The following is a 27992-nucleotide window of genomic DNA, read 5'->3' on the forward strand; positions in this document are numbered from 1 at the left end:
CCTGGCGCTGCCTTGGGGGCAGAAGCAGCCTAGCAAACGATGTGAGAACCTCCCCAACGACCATTGTGCAAATCGTGTCAATTTGAGGTTTATTGTGATGCGCTGCAAGAAAACGAGCCGGGCTGCATCGTGCAAATTGCATGTGCGGCGAGTGCCAAGGGAGATGCATGGCCCTGCGAGTGGAGCTCGGTGCATGGCGGGGGGCGATCCAGTGCAGAGCCTTGCTCGCGATGAGCCGCCCGAATGAAGCGGGTGTTTAATTCTCTTCTTGGATGATGACGATGATGGCAGAGGGGTCGTTGGGGAAACAAATGACAACCTTTGACCCCTGCGCTGGCTAACGTGCGATTTACATGCTGTGATGTGTGCTCTCGTGCTTTTAAGGATCGGGAGGACGGCGAGCGAGACGCCTCACCGGAGCTGGTGGCTTGTGTAGCGCACAAGCCTGATGGGCCACTGGAACAGTGTAGATGGCACCTGATGGGTGAGCATTTCTTTCCTCTGTCCGAATCTTTAATTAGACTGGAGGAGGAATCCGATGAGCTATGAAGCTCTTTTTCACAGATGTCCAGTGTGGGCGGGGTCAGCAAGTTACAATGGCAAACAATGCAGACGACGATAGGAGCTCAATATATACAAACAGGTAAGCAAGCCACTCAATATAAATACATAAAACGTACAAATAAATTATCAAGATTTTGCAAGGCAGCAAGAACAACAATAAAACAATCCCAGAACCACATCAAGATAAAACAGTCCCTTAATAAATGGCACATCCACACCTTTTAAACACATTCCTGCGGAGGGAGCTGGTAGGAACGTTGGGTTGCTCGGTCAATGGCCAGGGTCAACGGCGGCGTGGCGTAAATATGCCCGACTGTGAGGGCGGGCACAAGCCGGCGTAAGTAGGTTAAACGTTGAGTTTTATAAGGGCACCACGGGGTGACCAGCCCCTCCCCACCCAGCCGCACCCCTCCCACCCCCCACCCAGCCCCACCCTCCCCACCCAGCCCCTCCCCACTCTCCCCACCCAGCCCCTCCCTCCCCACCAAGCTCCTCCCTGCACGACGGACGGACGGACACAATAATCCTCTGTGGGCTGGTGTAACCAGGAGGTTCCTACCAGTATTATCTATCATGCATACATAATGATAATAATAATAATAATTCTTTATAAACAACAACCTCTATTTGAGTCACTAAACTCTTCTGTGACCTTGGGATATTTGGCCAATTCCACACATACAGCAGAGGACACAGATGAGTTCACAAACCTACTTGCTCTGCTGCAATATTCTAGCCATCTCATAGCCCAGCCTGGTACAAGTGATTGTGCAAAAACTTGGGGCAATTGTGGGAAAAGTGGCGTTGGCAATGACGACACAGTGGATTATCTGGAGCTTTTTTTTTACCACAGCGGTGTGACGCACACATATGTACATATGTGTGTATGTTAAACTTCTTTCGCACCATACGTAGCGAAGCGTGCTAATCGTGAGCGAGTTGTGTGGTGCCCGTCGAGGACCACGGTTGCCATCGTTGGAAGCGTGGCTGAGCAATAGCGCTGCTCTGCGGAGCCCCGAAACTCCACGAGCGGCGACAGACGCTAATGCCGCGTCACATTTACACCGCGATGCATCGTGTCCCCTCGACGTTTGTCAAAACTCGCTTGTGTGGGGCCCACCGCAAAGCAAACCAACCTATTTATAGTCCGTCGTGTTACCAGTCCGATTGCTTGACGTATTTTTTTCTTTTAATCTGGTATATTTTACAGTGTGTGCATAAATAGTTTTTAACAAAAGCTGCCAATGCGTTCACGTTTCTGCCCGAGGGGAATTTGCACGTCGCTGAGCACGACCCTAAAATTTGAGCGGAACGAATCTCTTTCTGAGAGCGCGTCGTAATGTGCTCGCCTGCGCGTGTTATTTCCAATGACAGAAAACTTCCGCACCAACAGCCTGCAGTCGGACAGCAGCGGCTTCGTCGACGACTCGAGCGTCGACCTCAACCCAAAGAGGAACGCCGAGGTATGCGGCAGCCGCCCAATGGTGCTTGGCCATCGATCTGCGACATTATGATCCCGAGAGTCATGATGGGAACCGCTCTTCCTCGTCCTCCTCCCCCCTCCCCCCCCGTGTGTTCCTCTGGCAGCTCTTCTGTACTTCCCACGTGGAGATGGGCAGCAGCATGGAGAGCTCGGACAGCTGCGTGACCGTGCGGTGGGTCGGTGCCAAGCAGGCCGAAGCTATCACACGCCTGAGCCCCGCATCGCCGGACACGAGCGAGGCGAGTTTCCTCACGACCATGTCCAACTGGGATGAGGAGTCGTGGGACGGGGAGAAGCGGGAAGAGGAGCTCTGGGAGGAGACGCGGGAAGGCGAAGCACGAGAGCAGGAGGCACGGCGTGGGGGGATGAGGGAAATCCATATGCGGGAGGAGGAGACGCAGAACGGCGAGACCCAAGAGGATGAGATGCAGAAAGGGGAGATGCCGCACAGGGACGTGCAGGAACAAGAGACACGGGACGTGGTGACGTGGGAAGTGGAGTCCCTTCAGGATGAAATGCAGGACGGGGAGGTGCAGGAGGAAGAGATATGGGAAGAGGACAGCGCGGTAGCGTCACCGGGCCCAGACTACGCTATCTCCACATTTCCGTGCGATTTGTCGGAGACGGATGGAGCACATTTAAACGGCGTCGACCGCGGCGACTTGCCGACGGCTTCAAGTCGGCGCAGTTTGTCACGGAGCGAGCAAAACCGAGCGGGCATTGTCGACACCATGTTTGAGATTTACATGATCTTCGGCGAGGAGCCTCGAGAGGAGCGCGGCTCACAAACGAAGTTCAAGCCTTTGGGATCCTTGACTCCCATCCCTAGGGACACGTATGGAACGGAGCTTGAGTCAAGTGGCGAGCCACAGATGGAGCGCGATCCTGGCAGAGTTTTAACAGAAGACTTCGTCATTAAACCCGAGGACACGCTCGGAGGAGAACTCTCCCAAGAATCCGCATCGATTGGTGAGCGTTTAACGAATTCACGTGACGTGCTTCACGGCGATGTGGGCAAAAATAGCATTCCGCTGGGGCGCAACGGTGACCTGTTAGTGAGCGGCGATGTTCCTCTGATCGATGTGGGTGACCCTGCCAGGGGGAGGTCACGCCTGCAGCGACCAAGCGTCGTTGATTTACGAGCGACTCGAAGTGTCTCCGAGGGGCCTGAATTGCGAGTGCAGGAAGAGGCGCATTTCGGAGCATCTGAGGTGTCCACGGCAGTGAACTGCGAGTACATCGGTCACCCAAAGACGCGACGTGTCGTGGGCGAGGCGCGCTGGGAGCCAGGCACGCGAGTATTCGCGAATCTCGAGTCCGATCGACACTCCAATCGGAATTTGGAGGAGGCTTTTGATGAGGAAATCCAAGAGGGTTTGGAACAAGAAGAATCATTAAGTGATTCGGAACAAAGCTCTGTACTGGATGGCTCTGATGCTGCAGGAGAAGCTGAAGGGAAGGTGCAGATTTCGGGCTCACAAGACGACCACGGGATGATTGCCAGGCCTGGAACTTGGAATCGAAATTTGACTTCTCACAAAATGGCCTCATTCGTGCCATCCTCTCGCTTGATATGCAGCGGCGTGCCTTACGTACCACCCTCGGTCGCTCGGAAGATACAGACGTCTCTGCACCGCATTTCTGTGAGGGACCGCGGGCAGCAGGGTGATGCTGGAGAAGCGGAGACGCCGCAAAACATGACCTCGCCACTGAAGGCAACGTCACCTCCTGCCACGAGAGCTCAGCAGGGAGCATCCCCACCGTGCCCAGGTTTGTCGATGCCCCGTGGCCTCTTCTCGAGTGAGAGACCCTCCCCAGGGCCCGGTAAACCTACGGTAAAGCGGGTTGAGTCTCCTCGCGTCGTATCGGCGACACTCGTAATGAACGACACGGACGACCACGCGGCATGCCTTCCCCGTCGCGTCCAGTTTGCACCCAGCAGCTCTCCCGCATCTCGCAAAGAAAATAAATGTCCTCAGAGGAACGAGCAAAGCGCGACGAGGAAAATCGAAAGGAACTCTGATAGAGGTGATGGCGCTGACGGCGGCGGTAGAATGGACGACCGTGCAAAAACGTGTCGGACAGAACTGTTCGTGCCTTTACGAAGAGAGCGGCACAAATTCTGGGACGGCTTGGTTCAGCCCTCGCGACTCCACTCGAGATGCGGCGAAGACAACGACGTCTTCGCAGGCCACCTTCGCTCGTGCACGGGCAATTCCTCAAGTGTTCACCCTTGGCACCTTGTCAGCCAGCCCTGCTGTCCCGAGTACCATCACGCTCGCCACCACCACCACCACCGTCGCCAGAGTGTGCCGTTGTGTGACGAGTGCGGCGCCGCTCAAGTTCTTCCTGCGAGGTCGCCGTGCTCACTTGCCGTGTGCGCCAGCGTCGTTCCCTGGCACGCGGCGCCGTGCTCCCCGTGGGCACCATGTGGGCACGGCGCGTCTTGTGCACGGGCGCTGGAGGCCCGACTTACGGAGGTTCTGTGCGGGATCCAGCTCGCCGTGAGGAGCGTCACGGCCTCGCTGGTGAGTGCCCGCATTGCTGATCTGGTTTTGACACCTGTCCTGGTTTTCCCAGGATTGCCCTACTTTGTAGCTAACTGTCCTGGTAAATGGGCAAGTCCTTCCAGGTCATTAAACATTAAAAGTCCAGTTTTGTCAGTTCCGTATAGTTCTCCCCTCTTCCTGTATCGTGATATATTCTTATTCCCATGAGCTGTAAATCCTAGTTGCTGCTTATGTCAGTGATGCTGGTACCTCCCTCCAGCTCCATGCTGGTGGGTAATGGATGAGTTTGCTTTTGGCGTCGCACACTGGGTTTTGACTAAAATCTCATCTGGGTGACCTGTAGATCGGCGGAGCAGACGCGGGTCACGTGGCAGAAACCTCTAAAGAATTTCAAGAGCGGCGGCTCCGGACTGAGGTGATACGAATGGAAAGGGCAGCGTTCAAAGTATGAAATGAAACGCCATGCTGCCTGGGGTGCCCACGCAGAGCTTGCGTTCACTTCAGAGAGAATCACAAATTTGGAATGTTTTCCATCACGTCGATTATAAATGGAGGCAAGGACAAAAGTGCCGTGAGTGTATGGGCAAGTGCTGTTTTAGTGAGCACCTATTACATAGAAATACAAAGACAAAGATCCCCCTTATAGCCTTAATAGACCGTTGGGGCAAGTGTTGTTAGCGAGCACCACGCCCAGTTGACTTTGTCTCCCCAGGGGCGATGTTTACAAACAGCACTCGGTACTGAGGCAGTCAGGCCCAGAACCGGTTCAGATAATTGTCGCTGGTGTTGGCCATGAGTGGGAATTGAACTCAGGTCAGCAGTTTCTTAGCGCATCACTCTAGCCGCTGCACTATGTATGTTGAACTTTTTTAGCACTGCACGTAGCCAACCGTGCTAATTGGAGGTGCACTACCGCTCCCCACACACCGATATAAGACAAAGACACAGATCCCCCGTACAGCCTTAACTGTTGGGGCAAGTGCTGTTAGCGAGCACCTAATGAATGCCGGCATGGCACACACTGATATACACACGCATGCGTAGGTACACACATGCACACTGGTGTTACATGGCTATGTACACAGAGGTACAACAGGTGCATGCAAACAACAAAATCTCACGGCCGTTTAAAACAATCGCGGGGTCTGTGGCGTGAAGGTGTTTGGCGCTGAACAGAGGAAATGATGATGAGTGTCGTCAACTGTTTTCGGTGTCCTCTGTTTTGTCACCACGGATGCGGCAGTGTGCCCTGCACGAGATGGACTCGGTGCAGAGAGACCTGTTGCGCTTCGAGCGAGAGATGAGTGAGCTGGAGCAGCAGACGGCAGCGCAGCCAGCGGTGACGCAGCGCCACAGGTGAGTGCGTGTTGCGTGTGTCTGGGTAGAGCAGCTGTGTAGTGGTTGGCGCACTGCGCTATGAACCTTGTGACCAGAGGTCGATTCCCACTCTTGGCCAACACCAGTGATGATGATCTGAACCAGTCCTGGGTCTCGCCTACGTCGACTTCGCCTCAAGTTGGTACCTGCTGCGGTGGAGCGTCTGTGGTGTCGGCCCCACAGCCATCCTACGGCCACCGACTCCTGTGGCCTAGATCGTCCAGTGATGCCTACATCAGAGAAACGTCGCTTCGAGATGTTGCCGTGTGATCGGAGCACCACGCGGGTTTCTCTACCCCCACGTCTCACGCCGTGCACGTCTGGCGCACGCGTCCAGGCGGGAGTGGGAGAGGCTGCGGGCCCTGCGTGAAGACGTGCGGAGGGAGCTGGCCCAGCTGCAGGAGCGGCTGCGGGACAGGAGGCAAGCGCTCGAGGGGCAGCTGCAGGTGGGTCACGTGACTCTTGGTCGCCCGCGGCTGTCGGATGAAACTCGTCACCAGTGGGATCGGACGGCTGCGCATGTTGGCTTTTCTTTGTTAAACATTGACAGCAATGGCCGCCACTCGGCCGTAAGTGACCATGGCGTTACCACGGCACTATTGCCAGGTGGCGAGATGTTAACTACGTCGCCTGGTATACAGAAGATCATGGGTTCGGTCCCGACCCCGACGCCTGTATATTTGGAGTTTGCATTTTCACCCCGTGGTCGCGTGGATTTCTCTCCGGGTCCTCTGGTTGTTTCCCTCCACATTCACAAACATGCCTTTCGAGTATTTGGCTGCTCTACATTTCCACATCAGCCCCTTTGCTGACCTATCATTTGTGGTCAGACCACTTCTGACAAAGAGCCATATAGCTCAGTCGACCTTACCAGGTTAAATAAAAACATTTAAATAGTTTTTATTTTATACATGCTCTTTGAGGCCACGTGAAATGGCATTGCCTTACCGGCAGGAGGTCACAGGACAGTCTTGGGTGTTATGAGTCAACTGAAATGACTGGAGAATGGCGCCCCCTGTGCCCCCACTGTGCCGCCTTTTAGCCACCCGCTGCTCTGCTAGTGATGGGCACCTGTATAGCCTCCGTGGACTGTTGGGACAAGTACTATTTGCGCGCACATATCCAGGCCGCCACGGTGCATGATAGGGTGGTGTCACCAGCACCATGTCATTGTCTCCCCAGTATTGATACTGCCTCCGCAGTACTAACTGATACATCGCACCTGATATGGATGTAGGGGAAGCGTTGGGTAGTCTTTGAAGCCAATTGCAACTGCTCCTATCTGGGACTTATGTCTTATAAAGAAGGTCCTTGCCTGTAACATCTGGCTGTTCGCCAGCATTGGTTAAAACAATCCTGAATCTGCTGATGAGACATGATGTTAAATATGGCCTGGAAGCTGCTTGCACTCTCAGATGGGCCGCGGGGCTGATGGGTTGTGTAAAAATAATGTAAAATGTTTCATGTGAAAATACGTATATATGAAGAAGACAACGCCTGCTTGTGTATTATATCATCTATGGCTGGGAACTGAACCATCTATGGCTGGAATTGTGGCATGATTCTCTAACTGTATCAACACCCCCATGCCACACACACCTCACACATGCACTCACAACGGAGCTCGATCGCCTGCAGCGTGGATAATTCCACATGTTGAGATGCTTTAGCATCTGTGTCACGTGTGGTGCAGCACTGGCCAAGCAGCGGAGCTGTGTTGATTGTAATTGCATGATCGATGGCGGTAATCACTTCCGTTTGTCTTGTTTTTCTTTTAACTGGGACGAAAAATCAGGCAAAAAATATAGCTTTGGACATTGGTCTAGCAAATCTAAAGGTATCAGTTAGTGTAGAGCAGCAACGCCTGTCAAATTTACCGATGGCAAAAGAGTCAATACCAGTCACTAAAGAGGCACGTGTGTGCATCACGCAAGTCGACAGAATCTAACAATCGGGTCCGATCAGCCTCATTGGGCATACAAATTTACAAAGGTAATGTTTGATTACATCTATGTAATGCTGAAACGGCAGTGCCGGATTATCCTAGTAGAAAAAAGTAGTATATGCTACGGGCCCCGCACTTTCAAGAGCCCCGCGCTAAATGCTTTCGAGCTATCAATTCCGGTTCAGTGATTCTGCACTTGCTCTTACTATAGGACTATACTGCCTTCAACTTTTATGAACGACTAAGTGTTTAAGTTAGAGATTTGTGGTATTATCTGGCTGTATAGCAAGTGAAAAAATACAATTACTTTAGTATGCAAGTAAAAAAACTTGTGTTTTAACATTTATATATTTTTTTTAATTTAGGCCCCTTTATAACATGCTACAGACCCCGCACTAGCTTAATCCGGCACTGTGAAACGGTCTCGGTGATAACCAACATAGTGTAATCCTGGACCATCCAGGAAGGTCCTTTTCTAGCCATGCCACATGCTGTCAAAGTGTCATCGTCGCTGTGTAACACGTCGCGGTATGTGCCGTGATTTGTTACGATTTTGTTTTCACTTTATTTTTGGGTCGTTCCTCGTAGCGTGCCGTTGAGCTGGTGGGGGGACAATCAGCGATAACTGTGTGCAGTGCACGTTGGGTGCTTGGGCTTTTATTGCCCGCCAAATGTTGCATTAAGGTTATTATGTGTGTATGTGTGTATGTATGTGTGTATGTGTGTATGTATGTGTGTATGTATGTGTGTATGTGTGTATGTATGTGTGTATGTATGTGTGTATGTGTGTATGTATGTGTGTATGTATGTGTGTATGTATGTGTGTATGTATGTGTGTCTGTCGTGGGCAGTGCTGTGGGGGGAGGGCCAATGCCCATTGGCCTCTCCCCTCATGGCGTCTGTGACCACCACAGTGGCTAAACGGGGGCTCTGGACGGGTGCGAGGGGCTGGTAACCCCTCCACCTTCAATTAACCACCACTAAACTACGAATTAAACATAAACCTGTAATTAATAAGCTTGTGCCGGAGGCCCCGGGGGGTCAGGCTTTTATGACGTCTCCTGGCCAAACCCCATTTGGCGGAGCCAGGAGATTGAATTTTCACCCTCGGGGCTCCTCCAGAAACAACGAAAAACCATTGCGGATGGCCACGTGGAATGTTCGAACGCTCACTGCGGAGGAGAGGCTGCCACTCCTCTGTCGGGAGCTGGACCGGTACCGCCTGGATCTTTGTGGCATTCAGGAGGTCCGGTGGACCGGTTCTGGATCCTGCCACCATGAGGGGTGGACAGTCCTCTACTCGGGGCAGGAGACTGCCAAACAACAGGGTGTGGCTCTTCTTCTGAACAAAAGAATGAAGGGGGCGTGGGAGCGTGGCGGTGAGGTGTGGGAAGCTGTAAGCCCCAGGATACTTTGGGCTCGCCTTCCCATCAACCAGAGGCGAGGAGTGGTGGTCGTGGTTACTTATGCCCCCACCGAAGACGAACATCCGTGGAGGGATGCAGGCAAAGCCGATGAGTCAGACGCTTTCTATGACCTCCTGTCACAGGTGCTGGCTAAAGTGGCCACTCGGGACAGAGTCATCTTGTTGGGTGACTTCAATGCCCGAGTTGGTCATGATGCTGGCACCTGGTCTGGAGTGATTGGAAGGCATGGGCCAGATCAGCTCAATAATAACGGTAGGAGGCTGCTAGATTTTTGTGCAGCCCATGGGCTTGTAATTACCAACACGCTCTTCCGGCATCAGCGCATCCACACAACATCATGGATACATGCCGGGTCCAAGCAAGAACATCTGCTGGACTACATAGTGACGGACCAGCGGATGCGAGCCCATGTCCTTGACACCAGGACCTACCGTGGAGCTGATCTGACCTCTGACCATCGACTAGTCATCTGTAAGATGCGCCTGCCATTCTTCCACTCCGGTGGTGGGTGTACACCCAGGACCCCATTCCAACCAAAAGTGGCCTGGTCTCAGCTAGCTGATGAAAGTTGCAAGCGAGAATTTCATCATTGCTTGCAGCTGGGGTTGGCATCGTCCCCCACTCCACCTGATGTCGAGGGTAAATGGGCGAGGTTTAAGACTGTGACTCATGCAGCTGCAATGGCTGCTTTGGGTACGCGGTCCAGACCTCCCCAGAAACCCTGGCTGACAGAGGAGGTGTTCAGGTTAATTGAGAAAAAGCGACAGGCCCACTCTCATCGCCTACAGCATCCCACGTCAGAGAATGAGGAGGTTTACCGCAGCCTTCGCTCGGAGGTTCGGAGAGCCGTAAGGCGCTGTAAGGATGGGTGGTGGTCGCGGGTTGCTGAGGAGATGGAGTCTGCCTCAGTGGCCCGCGATCACAAATCACTATTTAACTCCATCAAAAAAGTAACCTGCAGCGCCACACCTATTACCATCATTAGAGGAAAAAACAGTGATCCAATCTCCGACCCCCAGGGACAGGTTTGCAGATTTGCTGAGCATTTCTGTGAGGTCCTGGGGGAGGGAAAATCTCTCAGCCAGGAAAACATCATGGCACAAAGTGGGGATAACCCTGCTGAGGCTGCGGTGCTTCAAATATTGGAAGAGGTCACCCCCTGTGAGTGGCTGGCTGAGGTACCAGCTGTTGAGGAAGTACTGAGGGCGATCCGGAGTCTGAGACCAGGGAAGGCACCGGGCAGAGATGATCTCCCAAGCGAAATGCTGAGGGAGGGTGGCGTTTGTGCACAGACTGCCCTATATGACATCATAACAACAGTCTGGACCACTGGACGGGTTCCGCAGGACTGGAAGGATGCCCTGGTGGTCCCCCTCTTTAAGAAGGGGGACCGTACCGACTGTAACAACTACAGGGGCATCTCACTCCTCAGTGTGCCGGGTAAGGTCCTGGCAAGGATTATTCAACATCGCCTTGCTAGGCACGCTGAGGAGAGGCTTGCGGAGCCCCAATGCGGTTTCAGGAAAGGGCGGTCCTGCACAGATGCCATATTTTCTGTCCGTCTGCTACAGCAGAGGTGTAGGGAATTCCAAAAAGACCTACATCTCTGCTTTATTGACCTGGTCAAGGCCTATGATACCATCAGTAGGACTGGGCTCTGGGTTGTTCTTCGTGCTTTCGGAGTCCCTGACCCTCTGCTCACGATCATTAAGGACCTTCATGATGGTGAGCGGGCCCGGGTAAAACTACGTGGCCGGGAGTCGGAGCCTTTCCCTGTACACCTTGGGGTGCGACAGGGATGTCCTCTGGCTCCCACATTATTTAACATCTATTTCGACTGCGTAGTTCGTGAAGCCTTCAATAGCTGTACCGGGGGAATTACCATTTGGTACAGATATAATGGGAGGCTGATCGACGCCTGGGTGCGATCAAGGGATGGCTCCCTATTGGTCAACCACGTTATGTATGCCGATGATTTGGTAATAGCTGCTCATTTAGAAGAGGAGTTGGAGACGCTGCTGCTGAGACTGGAGCGTGCCACTAAGAGGTGGGGCCTTACCATCAGCCCCACCAAAACTAAGCACCTGCCTGGGTATTTTGTACCATCGGGCACTCCACCCCCACAACTCCCAATCGGTGATGGGGCAGTTGTGGAGAGAGTGGAGAGTTTCCCATACCTGGGCAGTGTGCTTATGACCGGCTCCAGTTTATCAGCAGAGGTCTCACTCCGAATCAGTCGAGCGGCAATATCTTTTCATCGGTTGCGTAACGCTCTGTGGAAGCTACCTGGTCTGTCGCTCCGCACGAAGCTTCAGGTCTTCTCGGCCACGGTCATTCCCTCCCTTCTCTACGCTTGCGAAACGTGGACCCCCCTAGTGGAACATCTTCGCCGGTTGGAAACATTTAGGCTGGCCTGCCTACGATCCATCCTGGGTTTAACCAGGCTGGATTGTGTGAGGAGCTCACAAGTCCTTGAAAGATCTGGGCAAAGTCCCATCAGTGAGCTCCTCCGGCAGGCAAGGCTGCGTTGGCTGGGTCATGTAGCCCGCATGCCCAGCCACCGCATGCCTAAACAGCTTTTGTTCGGCCGGATCGAGGGGGCTAAACGGGCGCGGCACAGGCTAGAGAAGAGATGGAGTGATGTGGTACAGGAGGACGTGGAGCTGAGTGGACTTGCCGATGACTGGTACCAGCGGTGTCAAGATCGGCCTCAGTGGAGGAGGCTCGTGAAGGACGCTACTGGGCAGTTGGAGGCAGTCGCCCTCCAACAACAACGGAGGGCGGAGGAGCGACGCTCACAACAACGAGCGGAGCGCCGGGTGGCTAAAGCACAGCAAGTTGGCACAGTAGGGGGCACAGGTGGTGCATCAGTCAGTCATCTCGGTCATCTCGGTCAGTCGACCCGTGGCACCTGGGTCTGCCCCGTGACCTCCTGTCAGCGGGCGTTCGACACTTCACGTGGCCTCAGGGTGCACATGGCCTGGCACAAGCGTCGTGGTGACGTCACCGCCACTTAGTGGCGAATGGCGGTTGTTGTTGTTGTTGATGTATGTGTGTATGTGTGTGTGTATGTGTGTGTGTATGTGTGTGTATGTGTGTGTGTATGTGTGTATGTACGTGTATGTACGTGTATGTATGTGTGTGTGTATGTGTGTGTGTATGTATGTGTGTATGTGTGTGTATGTGTGTGTATGTGTGTATGTATGCGTGTATGTATGCGTGTATGTGTGCGTGTATGTGTGTGTGTATGTGTGTGTGTATGTGTGTATGTGTGTGTGTGTGTATGTATGTGTGTGTTTAACCAGGCTGGATTGTGTGAGGAGCTCACAAGTCCTTGAAAGATCTGGGCAAAGTCCCATCAGTGAGCTCCTCCGGCAGGCAAGGCTGCGTTGGCTGGGTCATGTAGCCCGCATGCCCAGCCACCGCATGCCTAAGCAGCTTTTGTTCGGCCGGATCGAGGGGGCTAAACGGGCGCGGCACGGGCTAGAGAAGAGATGGAGTGATGTGGTACAGGAGGACGTGGAGCTGAGTGGACTTGCCGATGACTGGTACCAGCGGTGTCAAGATCGGCCTCAGTGGAGGAGGCTCGTGAAGGACGCTACTGGGCAGTTGGAGGCAGTCGCCCTCCAACAACAACGGAGGGCGGAGGAGCGACGCTCACAACAACGAGCGGAGCGCCGGGTGGCTAAAGCACAGCAAGTTGGCACAGTAGGGGGCACAGGTGGTGCATCAGCCAGTCATCTCGGTCATCTCGGTCAGTCGACCCGTGGCACCTGGGTCTGCCCCGTGACCTCCTGCCAGCGGGCGTTCGACACTTCACGTGGCCTCAGGGTGCACATGGCCTGGCACAAGCGTCGTGGTGACGTCACCACCACTTAGTGGCGAATGGCGGTTGTTGTTGTGTATGTGTGTATGTATGTGTGTATGTGTGTGTGTATGTGTGTATGTGTGTGTGTGTGTATGTGTGTATGTGTGTGTGTGTGTATGTATGTGTGTATGTGTGTGTGTGTATGTGTGATTGTGTGTATGTGTGTATGTATGTGTGTATGTGTGTATGTGTGTGTGTGTATGTGTGTATGTGTGTGTGTATGTGTGTATGTGTGTATGTGTGTATGTATGTGTGTGTGTGTATGTGTGTGTGTATGTGTGTATGTGTGTGTGTATGTGTGTATGTGTGTGTGTGTGTATGTGTGTATGTGTGTGTGTGTGTGTGTGTATGTGTGTATGTGTGTATGTGTGTATGTGTATGTGTGTATGTGTGTATGTGTGTGTGTGTATGTGTGTATGTGTGTATGTGTGTGTGTATGTGTGTATGTGTGTGTGTGTATGTGTGTATGTGTGTGTATGTGTGTATGTGTGTATGTGTGTATGTGTGTGTGTATGTGTGTGTGCGTACTATGTGGCGCAGCGGTTAGCGTGTTGCGCGACAAACCCAGCGACCCAAGTTCGAATCCCGGTCACGGCCAACACTAGCGACGATTATCTGAACTGGCCCTGGGCCTCCTCCCCTAGGTCGACTCGGCCTCAAATGAGCACCTGGTGCGGTGTGTAAACATCATCACTGGAGAGACAAAGGGGGTTGGACGCGCTGCTGGCCACCCACCCCCTCGTGTACCGTGTCAGCCTTCGTAGGTGTTCGTTAACCGCACTTTCCTCAACAATCTGTTAAGGCTATACGGGGAATCTTTGTCTTTGTATGCATGTTGAACTTCTTTCACACGATAAATAGCCAATCATGCTAATCAGAATGCGGGGAATATATTTATATTAGTCTTCAAGTAAATCGGTCCCATAACAGAAGGTGGGGCAGGGCTGAGAGGGCGGGGTGGGGGGCCAATCCCACCCAGGCCCGCTCGTCACCTCCAGTTGCAGGCGCAGAGTGGCCCAACCCGATCGATTAACGTCGCGCTAATGTCTCCCTTATTTATTTATTTCCTCCTCCTCTCATGTTTGATGGAAAATCAATCACAGCTCTCGGCGTGCAATAAATATCAAGTGTCCGTAAGTGATAGCACTCGTTTCTTCCTGTAATGCCAAGCTGTCATTAAAGCACCACAGCTGAGGCTAGGCACTGCTTATCTATTAGGTTCGGAAAGCTGTCCTTATCATTGTCTCCTCCATCCCATCTTGAAATATTTTTATTCGAATCAATAAATGCTAAAACGCCGATGCAAAAATCAATATTCCACGACCTAAAAATGAGTTTGACTGCATTGGCACATTCTAGTAAAGCACGGGCGATGCACTGAACGAACATCGGTGCCGATGACCAAATGACATCGCGCCTCACCTGGTCCCATCTCAGAAGCCAAGGAGGATTGAGCCTGGTTGGTGCATACCAGGTGTTATGGGCCTAAGGCTGCGATGTGCCAGTAGATGGCAGTACAGCAATGGGTTCAGTCCACAGAGAGATTTGTGAATTGAATCCATAGATTGAATCTATCCACGTTGCGCTTTCCGTGATATTTTCTCATATACTTGGTGCTCTTTGGGTACAGAACTGGCCAACCATTGCAACGTAAGTTTTTGTTGAATTTTTTAATCAGGTTTATATGCTGAACTTCTTTCGCACCGTACGTAGCCAACCATGCTAATCGGAGGTGTCAGGGAAGGATAACAAACTAAACGCATAAAGCAGTTCCAAGTAAATTATGTTTTAATCTAGATGATTTAGAAGTTCATAGCTCCAGTGGCTTCCTGATATCGGAAGGAAGAACGTTCCAGACGGCCGCAGAAGCAGCGCATCTGAAATCACGCGATGCAGTGACCACCGTCTTTGTTTGATAGTTAGTCAAAAGCTGCTGCAAGGGTGCCTGTAGTTTGCGTCATGGTTCATGCTCCTTGACGAGTCTTGAGACTTGGTGAGGCTTTCCCAAATAAATTACGACTACAGTACTATTATTGGCATGAAGAGTTGGCAAGGTGAGGGTTTTTGTGGAGGAATCGGTATCCATACTTCAGTGGGTGAGGCATGTTCTGCAAGAGATGGAACATTCTTTTGAGAGCATTTGATAACACTTGATAACGTGTGATAACACTTGCAGGGCGCACTGCCGTTGGTGACGTCACAACTGTGTCCCTAATGGTCCTCCCCAGGTCGGGCAGCCTTGGTGGTGGTGGCGATGAGAAAAGCGCGTTCACAGCGACCGCTCGCGTTCCCCAGAGCAGGCGAACCCGCCCCGGGCGAACTGGAGCTGTGTGCGATCGCACGGCGACATTCATGATCAAGGGCGACAGTTCGCAAATGCGTTCTATTTAAGGGCTTCACTGGGAGCAATGTACTGGCAGCTTTGGAGGCGCACAGGCACATTTGTGGTAATTTCAAAACGTTACATCGCATTTGCAGAATGCATTGTTAACAAAACCAAACAGCCCGAGTTGGTTGAGATTATTCCCGGACAGTCACTGCAAAGTGAGAGATGCGTAATCACCTTTAGCATCATCAGTCATGATCCATCCACAGCTGGATGAAGGCCTCAACAAGCCGTTGTCATATCTCACACTCCTGTGATATAATAACCCACCTAGCACCTGCACAAATGCTCCATCTCCTTGATGTACGTCCTCTCAGATGCATTCCATCCCTTCGCTGCCATTACGTCATTATGCTAAACCATTGGCCATTGTCGCTTCTAGTGATGTGTCCCACCCGATCCCACATTGCTTTTGTTCAATGAGACTGATTGTATTTAACTTGCGCATGGTCCTCTGTCTGTCTCTCAGTGTCATCGTTTGTGTCTGTTTTCAATCCATGTCGTAACAGGTAGTACGAATTGATTAAAATGTTCTTCATTATTAAGTTCAGCATTCCAAAACAACTCTAACCTCGCTCTCTTCCACCTCGTTAGCCACCGTGGTAAATCTCTCTCTTGCTCTCAGGCGGAGCCCACATGGGGAGCGGCGGCCACAGAGAGGAGCACGAAATCCCCCAAGAGTCCGTTTCTGCAGCACATGGTGAGTGCCGCGTCTTAAGAGCCACTCTAACCCCTGACCCCGGGCCGTGGCCCCAGCGTCGGCACGAGCCCCAGAGACGATCCATACTCCTGCCTCGATTACCGCGTATCAATGCGGCAATTACTGCTAATTGAATGACTAATAAGTGTCGTGTACTTGTTTTTTTGTTATTGCTCGGTGCGATTTGTATTCAATCCCATTAGCCTCGCGACACGTCTATGCGAAGTCATGCAGAATGACTCGATTTCCCCACGAGTGAGGGTGGAGGTTTAGATTGGTGGATTTTGATGGCATTCACCCCACACAGGGCTCATCCGAATTGTGCAAAATCCAGAAATCTGTGTAGATAGGGCTCCTACTGCAGCTGATCCGTTGGCTGTTCACATCAAGTGGTTGTTCACCATGGAAGTGGAAGAGGAAGGCAAGTTACCATGCCTGGATGTTTTAATCGAAAAGAGACCAGATGGCTCATTGGGACACTCTGTCTACAGAAAAGCCACCCACACGGTTGCCTATCAAAAACCTGACTCCCACCACCATCTAGCCCAGAAGAATTCCCTCATCAAAACCCTACACCATAGGGCCCGTTGCATCTCCGACCAGCACCACCTAGCCAGTGAACTCGAGCACGTACACCAAGCTCTCAAGATGAATGGATATTCAGACCGCAAAATCCGCAAAGCTGTCACCCCAACCTCGGGGAGAGAACCATCTGAGGACCCAATCAAAACCATCACCTTGCCATACATAGCAGGGGTTACCAAAATATTTCCAAAATCATGAACAAACACAAGATCCAGGTTCGATTTAACACAGTATATAACATTCGTGATCTGATCCCATCTGTGAAGGATGTGATCCCTGACATGCAATACCCCGGCGTCTACAAACTAAACTGTGTCTGCGGAAGTAGTTACATTGGGGAAACTAAGCGACATGTCTCGGACTGTGTTCGTGAACACAAGGCAGATCTGAAACATGGTAGGACCAATACCTCGGCCGTGGCTGATCATTGTTTTAACGCTGTGGGCTCACATGAAATCGATTTTTCCAAGACGAAGGTACTATGCAAACCCACTGGCTATCAACACAGCTTTGTTTATGAAGCCATCCAGATATATAAACACAGACACAACTTCAACCGAGAAGATGGGTACAAATTGAGCAATCATTGGAAGGACGTGATTAACCCGGTAAAGTCTTAACCTACTGTGATGTTTCCATCCTTCCTGCCGATGTTAGCTGACTCTCTGAATTGCATCACTAGGTTGGATGTCTTTCTGTTGACAGGCTGGATGTCTGGATTCGATCTGCCCCTGAAGCATCATTGCCATGCTAATCTCTCACAATACAATAGCCACTTCCACAGCACCAGGGAGACCATCTCTAGCCCTGCCCTCTCACCCTGAGGGGACTCTCATCTCAGGCCTACACAAGACCGAGTTTTAGGAGCTTTCGCTCTCTCACCTGAATACGATTGCCTGTGTTGCGAGCGAAACGTCGTGATCTATTGTTTTTCTATCGACGTGACTTTACCGAAAGACCCAAAGAGTATAATACAGATACATATTAAATAAATGAGTGTGAGATGGAGATAGAAGCCACACCTTTATAAACGTCGGTATTGGACGTGTTTTCGTGATTTAAGATAAAAAAATATATAACATAATTGTCACATGGATCGTATGTATGAAATGCCAAGATGGATAAACAGATGGTTTTGATAACCACACATGGTTCTGATCTCTCCACCAAGCCGTTGCTCATTTATCGAATTGCTTTTAAAACGAATCTCTCCGTCACAAAGCCATGCAACAAGTGTAAGAAATGGAACGTATCATATTTGTACTTTGAGTACACAGAATCATGTAGTGAACTATTAATCTCACGCCAATGCTGTTGTAAAAATTGTGTTCGTCTCCTAGGTACAGAGTACAGCCATAAATGCGAGAGTTGTGTTAAAAGCAAGTGAAAGGTAAAGGTGCAGCCCTGCAATTGCTTGGTCACTCCGCTGCCTCCACCAGAGGGAGCTATAGACAGTATTTCGGCCTCCTCTTGCACGCTAGCCAGACTACCATTTGGAAGCGCTGTTATGTACATCTGTATTCTTTTCTTTTTTCGCACAGTACATAGCCAACTGCGCTAATCGGAGGTGCGGGGAAGGACAAAAAACTAAACGCAAAAATCAGTTCTAAAGAAATGAGTTTTCAATCTAGAAAACAATACTGGATAGTTTCAGGTGGGCGTACCCACACTTTACTCCACCACACGCGACCTGCAGATGGACTGTTGTTTCACACTGCTGGGTGCACACACAGAGGCAGGAGAATTCAATGGAATTTCCTCATTATATTAGCTGCCTGGCCGGGAGGTCAAATGGAACCAGCGACATGTGGATTGTAAGTCTAGTGTGCTGACCATTACACTGTGGTGGTAGCATCCTCGAGTTAAATAGGAGCTAAAAGTGAAATGAAGTGTTAAAATACTCAACATTTATTTGACTTTGGAATCACAAGACACAGTTTATATGATGTGGAAAACATAACCCAAGTGGATGCATGTACGCTGCCTTCGGGACAGCACTCGGCACTCAGAAGACGGTTATCGAGTTTTGCCAGCGGATGGACATTCCCCATTTGGGGACTTGACAGACACTCAACCTCGCAACGTTATTCTCTCACTCGGCACTTGCTTTCACCTCCGTTCCTGGAGCCCTGTGACGGTGTTTGCTTCACCGTTAAGACCATGCCTGTGACCCGTGGATTGTGAACGCTGCTTTGGTTGAGAGCAGCAGGTGAATGTTGTTTTCCTCCTCGGCCTACGATCAACGCAGGTAGCGGGGTCCCTGGAGCCACGTCCACGTGAACCCTGCAATCCGATCAAGTCTGTGGCCCACGGTGTGCGGTGTCGTTGAGGCCGCAGATTAGCCGATGGAACAGCAGGAATGGATGCCGCGGTGAAACGAATCGGCTGTGGGAATTGAGTGCGCCTGGAAAACCAAATCTTGAACCCTGTTCTTTTGTGGTGACTTGCGCGTTCGTTGTTTGCACGCTCCTGCCTCGATGGAATATGTGTACGTGCCGGGTTTTATTGGGAGTGCCATTCGTAAACGAATATTTGTAGCAATTTGAGTGGCGGAATGAGTTGCGACAAACGGTACCCAAACCAAATGTGTATGACACATCCTGTGCGTGCATTTCAGTTGGATGTTTAAAATCTGGAGCAGAATTGGACATGTGGCTCCATGACCTACAAATCCCTGTTTGGTGGTTTTAATAAGAGAATGTGCCAGTTTACTCAAGAACGCCTCGCTGAGTCTAAATACTTTTTTTTCAGGAGGATCCAGCCAAGATTTTGCAGGAGGGGATGATGTTGCTCTGTGTATTTACCTAATTGAGTAATTTGCAGGAATATTTTCAGCATTTGGTGATTGGCCGACACTAGTTTACATTGATGTGTTTTTAGCTTTGGGAGGAAACTCAAGAACCCAGAGGAAACGCATGCAGAACATGGGGAGATCATACCAATCCTCTGCAGAAAGGCGCCTGAGTCAGGAATTGAACCCATGGCCTTGTTGTTGTGAGGTGCGAGCATCACTGACCCACCCTGCCCAAGAAGAGATTCCAATCTTAGCTCGGTGTGGGTTTCACTTCAGACCCTCCTGGTTGCCCAACGAGTTTGGCACGATAATGGGAGCACTTGGACACGTTTATTCACCACACTTGATGAACTGTAATATTTACAGGCATAATTTGATTAATAACTTCTATAAATCATAATAGATGTTTATGCCTATGATTTGACGAATGCATCCAGTGTAAGAATTGATTTTAGTGTATTAACTTCTGCTTTGTTGCGTGGTCGTCAGCATGACACAGAATGATGAGAAACAATAGAAACAAGTACAGAGGAGGCAGAAAATAATTGCTTCTAGAATCATGGAATCACTGCTGGGAAAGAAAGGATGGGGGTGACTCATGGCATGACTGGAGGGGTGATGTCAGGGAAGCTGAGGTGGATATTTTAAAAACTTCCCGATGGCAGGACGAGCTAATTGGATGAGGCGGTGCAAGCAGTCGCTTGACAAGAGTCTTCTCTCTTCATGAGCTGCACCGATTTATATTCGCGTCTGAAATAAGTGTGGGAATGAAGATGGTCTCAATTATTGCACTCAGCTTTACAAAGTAATTTGTGTGTGGATTTAAATGAGGGGTGCGTTAAATGGAAGCCACCAAACCCCTAGCTAGATCTTTCTTTTATGGTGGTAAAATTCGTTTACTTTGAGAAATGGTCATTATACACATTTTAATGTTCCAATCAAATTGTTAATCATGAAACCATTGGAAAAACGGCAACATATAAAAGTTAAACCAGTGTGATATGGTGCTGGTGATTGACTGTGTTAGGAGAGTGGTGGCAGTGGTGGTGATGTGGTGATGATAATGCTGGTGATGACACCTTTCCACCTGTTGTTTATCATTACAGGTATCGGAGCTACTGCAAGAGCAGGCCAGTCTTAAGCTTGAAATTTTGGAGGCCGAGGGACAGCAGGAGCTACGATGGGAGTGCAGCGGAGACATGGGCAGCCCACGTCCCCACGTGGCCGCGAGGGTCGCACCACCCGCCACGCGGTCTGGGCCCGGCGCATCGTCCCCCGCAGAGCCCAGCGCGGAGCACGTGGAGAATCGCCTCTCGCCAACCCCTGAAGCGGATGCGTGGCCGCAATGGGGACGGCACCGCCAGCGCTCGACCGCCGCGAGCGAAGTGCCGACATACCGGCCGCACGGGCCGCGAGGCGACGCGGAGCGACACGACGCGGCGTGCCGGGAGAGGAGGCCGGAGTCTCCGGCGAGCCGACGATCATCCGGCAGCTCACGAGATGAGGCGGCCGTGAGTCACGGAGAGCTCCTGTACCTACTAAAGATGGTGAGTGGTCATGCTGGGAACGACAGGGGCAACCGTACCACATTGACACGGTATCGTTGCTCGCGTATCCCAGCACTGGTACGTGTGTGAGTGTGTGTAGTGTGTGTGCGTGAGTGAGTGTGTGTCTGTGTCTGTGTGTGTGTCTGTGTGTGTGTGTGTGAGTGTGTGTAGTGTGTGTGCGTCCCCCTCTTTAAGAAGGGGGACCGTACCGACTGTAACAACTACAGGGGCATCTCACTCCTCAGTGTGCCGGGTAAGGTCCTGGCAAGGATTATTCAACATCGCCTTGCTAGGCACGCTGAGGAGAGGCTTGCGGAGCCCCAATGCGGTTTCAGGAAAGGGCGGTCCTGCACAGATGCCATATTTTCTGTCCGTCTGCTACAGCAGAGGTGTAGGGAATTCCAAAAAGACCTACATCTCTGCTTTATTGACCTGGTCAAGGCCTATGATACCATCAGTAGGACTGGGCTCTGGGTTGTTCTTCGTGCTTTCGGAGTCCCTGACCCTCTGCTCACGATCATTAAGGACCTTCATGATGGTGAGCGGGCCCGGGTAAAACTACGTGGCCGGGAGTCGGAGCCTTTCCCTGTACACCTTGGGGTGCGACAGGGATGTCCTCTGGCTCCCACATTATTTAACATCTATTTCGACTGCGTAGTTCGTGAAGCCTTCAATAGCTGTACCGGGGGAATTACCATTTGGTACAGATATAATGGGAGGCTGATCGACGCCCGGGTGCGATCAAGGGATGGCTCCCTATTGGTCAACCACGTTATGTATGCCGATGATTTGGTAATAGCTGCTCATTCAGAAGAGGAGTTGGAGACGCTGCTGCTGAGACTGGAGCGTGCCACTAAGAGGTGGGGCCTTACCATCAGCCCCACCAAAACTAAGCACCTGCCTGGGTATTTTGTACCATCGGGCACTCCACCCCCACAACTCTCAATCGGTGATGGGGCAGTTGTGGAGAGAGTGGAGAGTTTCCCATACCTGGGCAGTGTGCTTATGACCGGCTCCAGTTTATCAGCAGAGGTCTCACTCCGAATCAGTCGAGCGGCAATATCTTTTCATCGGTTGCGTAACGCTGTGTGGAAGCTACCTGGTCTGTCGCTCCGCACGAAGCTTCAGGTCTTCTCGGCCACGGTCATTCCCTCCCTTCTCTACGCTTGCGAAACGTGGACCCCCCTAGTGGAACATCTTCGCCGGTTGGAAACATTTAGGCTGGCCTGCCTACGATCCATCCTGGGTTTAACAAGGCTGGATTGTGTGAGGAGCTCACAAGTCCTTGAAAGATCTGGGCAAAGTCCCATCAGTGAGCTCCTCCGGCAGGCAAGGCTGCGTTGGCTGGGTCATGTAGCCCGCATGCCCAGCCACCGCATGCCTAAACAGCTTTTGTTCGGCCGGATCGAGGGGGCTAAACGGGCGCGGCACGGGCTAGAGAAGAGATGGAGTGATGTGGTACAGGAGGACGTGGAGCTGAGTGGACTTGCCGATGACTGGTACCAGCGGTGTCAAGATCGGCCTCAGTGGAGGAGGCTCGTGAAGGACGCTACTGGGCAGTTGGAGGCAGTCGCCCTCCAACAACAACGGAGGGCGGAGGAGCGACGCTCACAACAACGAGCGGAGCGCCGGGTGGCTAAAGCACAGCAAGTTGGAAAAGTAGGGGGCACAGGTGGTGCATCAGCCAGTCATCTCGGTCATCTCGGTCAGTCGACCCGTGGCACCTGGGTCTGCCCCGTGACCTCCTGCCAGCGGGCGTTCGACACTTCACGTGGCCTCAGGGTGCACATGGCCTGGCACAAGCGTCGTGGTGACGTCACCGCCACTTAGTGGCAAATGGCGGTTGTTGTTGTTGTTGTTGTGTGTGCGTGAGTGATTGTGTGTGCGTGAGTGAGTATGTGTCTGTGTGTGTGTCTGTGTGTGTGTGTGTGTCTGTGTGATTGTGTGTGTGTGAGTGTGTGGGGAGCGACAGTGTAGCGGTTAGCGAGCTGCGTGACGAACCCGGCGACTCGGGTTCGATTCCTGCTCACGGCCAACACCAGTGACGATTATCTAAACTGGTTCTGGGCTTCCCCTAGGTCGGCTCAACCTCACAAGAGTACCTTGGTGCAATGTATAAACATCGCCACTAGGGAAACAAAGGCGGCCGGGCGTGGTGTTGGCCACCCACCCACTCGTGTGCCGTGCCAGCCTTTTCGATGCTCGCTAACAGCACTTGCCCCTACAGTCTGCTAAGGCTATAGGGGGGATATTTGTCTTTGTCTTTTTTGTGTCCACATAACTTAAACCGGGTCCGGGGCAGTTTACCCAGGAGGAAACCTAGGCAAGTTTCAGGATTTCCACCATCATGATGGTATATGTCGTCCGGTAGGCGTTGATGACACACATCACCTATGCCGACTCCAATTACTGGTCTGTGACAAATAGAGGGACTGGCGTCGGCTGAGTGGGTGGTCAAGGTCGGGGTCATTTGAATGCGGAGGTTACGTAAGGTGACGTTGACACCGTGGAAAAAGACCTCGGCCAATGTCGTGCGGCTCTTTTTCCGCCACTCTCCCTCCTCCCCCTGCCGCTGTCAGGCGTCGTGCGGAGACGGCTGGTCACCCTCATGCTGCTCCGTGCACGGTCACTCGTGTTTATGTTGGGCGCCGGAATCAATTTGCCGAGCTGTTCATACGTACAGTGTGCATCTGACGTTGGTGCATTCTTGTAAGCTTTCCCGGCACAAATAAGTGTGTGGTGTTTTATTTTGTGGCGTGGCGTCTGCCTCGTACGTAATAATATTAATAATATACAGTCCCTCCAGAAAAACGCGATTATGCGATCGCAATATTCCACGCAAAATCAGCCAAAGTCCGCATATTTATGCGGGGGCGCGTTTTTTCAAATACGCCGCACTTTCGCCGCATAAATTGCAGATTTCCGCGCGCAAAATATGCGGGCTTGCATGATTTCATAATCCCCGCATTTTCGTTGCAAAAAGTCACATATATCTTAGGAGAAAGTTGAAAAATGTTGCGTTTACTTCACACAAGCGCAGCCATTTCCCCTGTTGCCATGGGAACGTTATGACGTGACGTCACTCATTACGCGACATCATTGAAAAGCTGCAAACCCCGCGATGCCAATGAAACCATGATGAAGAGTTTATGCAACTTTACAGTTGTAAGATTGCACTTTTTTGTTAGTAGTATGTAAATTTATATTACTGTAAGACTGTACTGTTACTGTATTGCTTACGTTACTGTGCACTGAAAACACTTATTTTAACAGAAGATGTCTGTTTTGTATAGCTACCTCTGTAAAACAGGAAGCACACATTTTATTTTTTAATATTTTATTTATTCATTTTTACAGAAGTTGTAGCATATTCATTTTGTAAAGCTACAGAACTTGTTCGACTCAATGTTTTGTAAGTTTGAGCCATCTGTTTGTTAAGGTCTGAAATAAAACAAGATGAGAACTTAAATATTCCCAGCACTTTCTGTGATGTAGTATGCTTGCTTATCATAGGAAGTAATAAGAAATGACTCTTTACATTAAAGTAGTAGCCTAGTGAATAGGGTGTTGGGGGAATCACTTTTTTTTCTCTTTTTCATCAAACCGCAGTTTTTGCAAGTTCCCGCAATTTTTGCAAGTTCCCGCAATTTTTGCAAGTTCCCGCAATTTAATCGCATAAAATTGCATAAATATCCCGCATATTCCATCGCGTTTTTTAAGAAAACGTGCCGCATAATCAACGATTTTTGCCCGCAACAATCACCAAAAAACTCCGCGTTTTTCTGGAGGGACTGAATATAACGAACATAATAATATGAATAATAATATTCCGTGCACCATGCGTGCCTCCTACGCATTTGCACTGCGTGCTCGTTGTGCGTTTGGTGTTTCTGCGGGAAAGTCGCCGTATCGATTTTTTTTGTGCGTCGGCCTTGCTGCGTGTGTGCGAGCATTATTGTACATCAGAAAATAAGTCACTCCCGTGAAGTTGTGTTTAATTGAATAGGTTTCACGAGGAAGACGGAGGGGTGGGTGGGAGGGAATTGGGTGATGTGCATCGTGAGGCCGATATTCTCGTACACATTCAGCTCACCAAGTCAAGCTTAAGTGGCTCTTATCGGAGAATGCAGTGAGTGTGGTCTCGTGACGCCCTGTGCACAATTTGTCGTGCAGATGAAGGACTCAATGCTGCAGGAGGTGCGCAAGGAGGTACTGGACAACATGCTTCCCTTCCTCACCGGTGCCGAGTTCTCAGCTTCTCTCCCCGAGGAGCTCGAGTCGTGATGATCATCCCATACCCTCGCAGAACTCCTGGGCACGAGTGCTCCTGCCTGACCACTACCAGAAGCAGAGCTGCAAGAGGATTAGGACTTCAGTGGGCTGTGAACTACTGCGTATGTTTTCACGGCTGTACTGTAAAATTCTCTGCTCCACTTACTGGAAGCTTTAGTTCCTGAAAAATCTCCCACCACATGGAGCAAATCGTTGGACAACATGCCAAGCAAAACGCGGTATGACCCGAAACACATGGGATATCCATTTCTGCTTGTGTCCTCGTCTGCCCTCCGTGGTGGGTGGTATTTGAAGGAAGGCGATAAACGCCCTGGCTCTGCGTTTTCCCAATCTTCCACCTGCAAGCAAAGTGCGTGAGAGCGGGGAATGCTCACCGCACTGTGAAAAAAAACACGACGGGATCTCAAGCGAGGCCTTGGTGCGTCTGACAGCTGATGGCTCTGGGCTGGGGCAGGCACACGTTGCAGTGTGCACGTTGAACATGTTAAGGAGAGCCGACACAAGATTGCGGGGGTTTCGTCTTTTAATCCTTTTCTTCCATTCACACCTGTCCCCAGCCGTCCCAATCTCGTTCCCGCCAAAGGCCCCTTCTTCCCGCCCGTTCTCTCCTTATATCTCCTCGATCACCCCTCCCACTAACCCGCCTATTGGTGGGAATCCTTCCCCTGACACCCCTACAAACAAATACGTCGAGTATCTCGAAGCACATGGGGCGGTCGAGTGAGGGTCTGGATCATACGGGAGTGAGCGGCGATTGCTCTGCGGGATCGGCCATCGTGGTGGGATTGGAAGAAGCGACAGCATTTCACTGCGCAGCTCTTCGCAGTTTCTTTGCTGTATAGCCCTTCGATGTGTCTCCGTGGTGTTTGGACAACACGGGGTAACGACGCGAATATCCATCGGAGAGCGAAGCAATTGTGTGCTCGTATCCTGCAGTGCCCTGCCGGTTTTCAGAATTAAATCCACTCTTCCTGCAAGCAATGTGCCAATACAACTTTTTATGCAATTAATACTTAAATATAATAACTTTTTCCTGAGTGCATCACTCAAAGTGAAAACTGGTTTCTTATTGTGTTAATATATATTTATTGAAACTCGGAACGAATTGCGATCGTAGAGTTTTTGTTTTTATGCACGTGACGACTCCTCTTGCAAGGAAGCTAATCATGAATATATCAATAGCATCTCTCCCTTGAAATTGCTGCACATGCTGCTCAGAGTTTACATGAATGCTTGGAATCGCAGCTGATGCAAACACAAAACGTGCAATTATTTGAACAATAGCAGAATTGTTTTTGTTCATCTTTTGAATTCTATCTTTTTATGCAAGGTGTGCGTGCTCATGGGGGCTGTGAGCACCGTCCACGTTACGCGTTAAGTCCGCGTGCAACATATGGAAATTTGAATGTACAAATGTTTATACAATCTTGACTTAAAGCTTTCGTGACTGCAGGAATTCTATTCTTTGGGTCTTTCGGTAAAGCCACGTAGATAGAACAAATACTACAAATAATAACAATATCACGACGTTTCGGTCGCAACACAAGCAATCGTCATCAGGTGAAAAATATATCGTTATTGAATTTTTTTTATTCTATCTACGTGGCTTTACCGAAAGACCCAAAGAGTATAATATATTAAATAAATGAGTGTGAGATGGAGAGAGAAGCCAAACCTTTATAAACGTCGGTATTGGACGTGTTTTCGTGATTTAAGATCAATATGTATTTAAGTCTTGTTGTCACACTGAGAGTTTATAAGGGGATGTATTTTTTTCTTGAGTATAGCAGCAGAGATTAAACTATTCAACTTGTTTTATTTTACCAGTTAAGCCCACTGAGCTACATAGCTCTTTTTCAGAAGTGGCCTGGCTACAAATGATAACTCAACGAAGTGGCTTATGTGGAAATTTATAACAGCCAAATACTCTGAACGCATGTTTTTAAATGTGGAGAGAAAAACCAGAGGACCCGGCGAAAAATCCACGTGACCACGGGGAGAATATGCAAACTTCAAATATACAGACGTCAGGGTCGGGGTCGATCCCACGACCTTCTATATACCTGGCGAGGTAGTTCGTATCTTGCCACCATGGCGCCCATATGGTGTATACGATGGCGAATTTTAACTCCAGTGCAATAAGTGACATGCATATTCTTTGGAAATATATGGGCGTTGGGATGCGACAGAACTGCTATGCACAACGCACACTTAACCGTACATGTTTTTCTTCAAAGTGTTTAATATTCCATTTATTTAAGGTTAGTTGAAAATGCCTTGTGCACTTTTTTGCCACCTTCATCTGTATGTAAATGCACAATGCGCTGCGCTTTCCGCGTGTGATTTCTACACCTCCTGGGAGGTGCTGGGTGGCTCTGTGCCAGAGTGAATGCCGGTGTCCGTGTTTTCTGCGTTGAACTCTGAATAATTGCGCTGCGCTGGGAGGTGTGACGCCACTCTCTCCTACGGTTTCGTTTCGAAATCGGAAAATTTGCATATTTTTTGCCGATACC

General features: G+C 50.6%; 2 protein-coding genes across 2 annotated transcripts in view; both read left to right on the forward strand.

The window, feature by feature from the left end:
* LOC144943380 (uncharacterized) overlaps positions 1-449 on the forward strand; it is a 30549-nt gene extending 30100 nt beyond the window's left edge. The window contains exon 11 of the mRNA XM_078870742.1: positions 385-449. Coding sequence (XP_078726868.1) covers positions 385-449 — 65 coding nt within the window. The remainder of the gene's footprint in view (positions 1-384) is intronic.
* On the forward strand, positions 316-26473 carry LOC144943401 (uncharacterized). The gene is made up of 9 exons (XM_078870762.1): positions 316-484; positions 1939-2027; positions 2152-4575; positions 4901-4972; positions 5801-5913; positions 6272-6380; positions 16186-16260; positions 20746-21186; positions 25360-26473. Exons 1-9 carry the CDS (start codon positions 481-483, stop codon positions 25468-25470), a joined length of 3438 nt encoding a protein of 1145 aa, XP_078726888.1. The 5' UTR covers positions 316-480; the 3' UTR covers positions 25471-26473.
* Positions 26474-27992: the final 1519 nt, after the last annotated feature.

This window comes from Lampetra fluviatilis, chromosome 31, assembly GCF_964198595.1.
Source record: "Lampetra fluviatilis chromosome 31, kcLamFluv1.1, whole genome shotgun sequence".
Lineage (NCBI taxonomy): Eukaryota > Metazoa > Chordata > Hyperoartia > Petromyzontiformes > Petromyzontidae > Lampetra > Lampetra fluviatilis.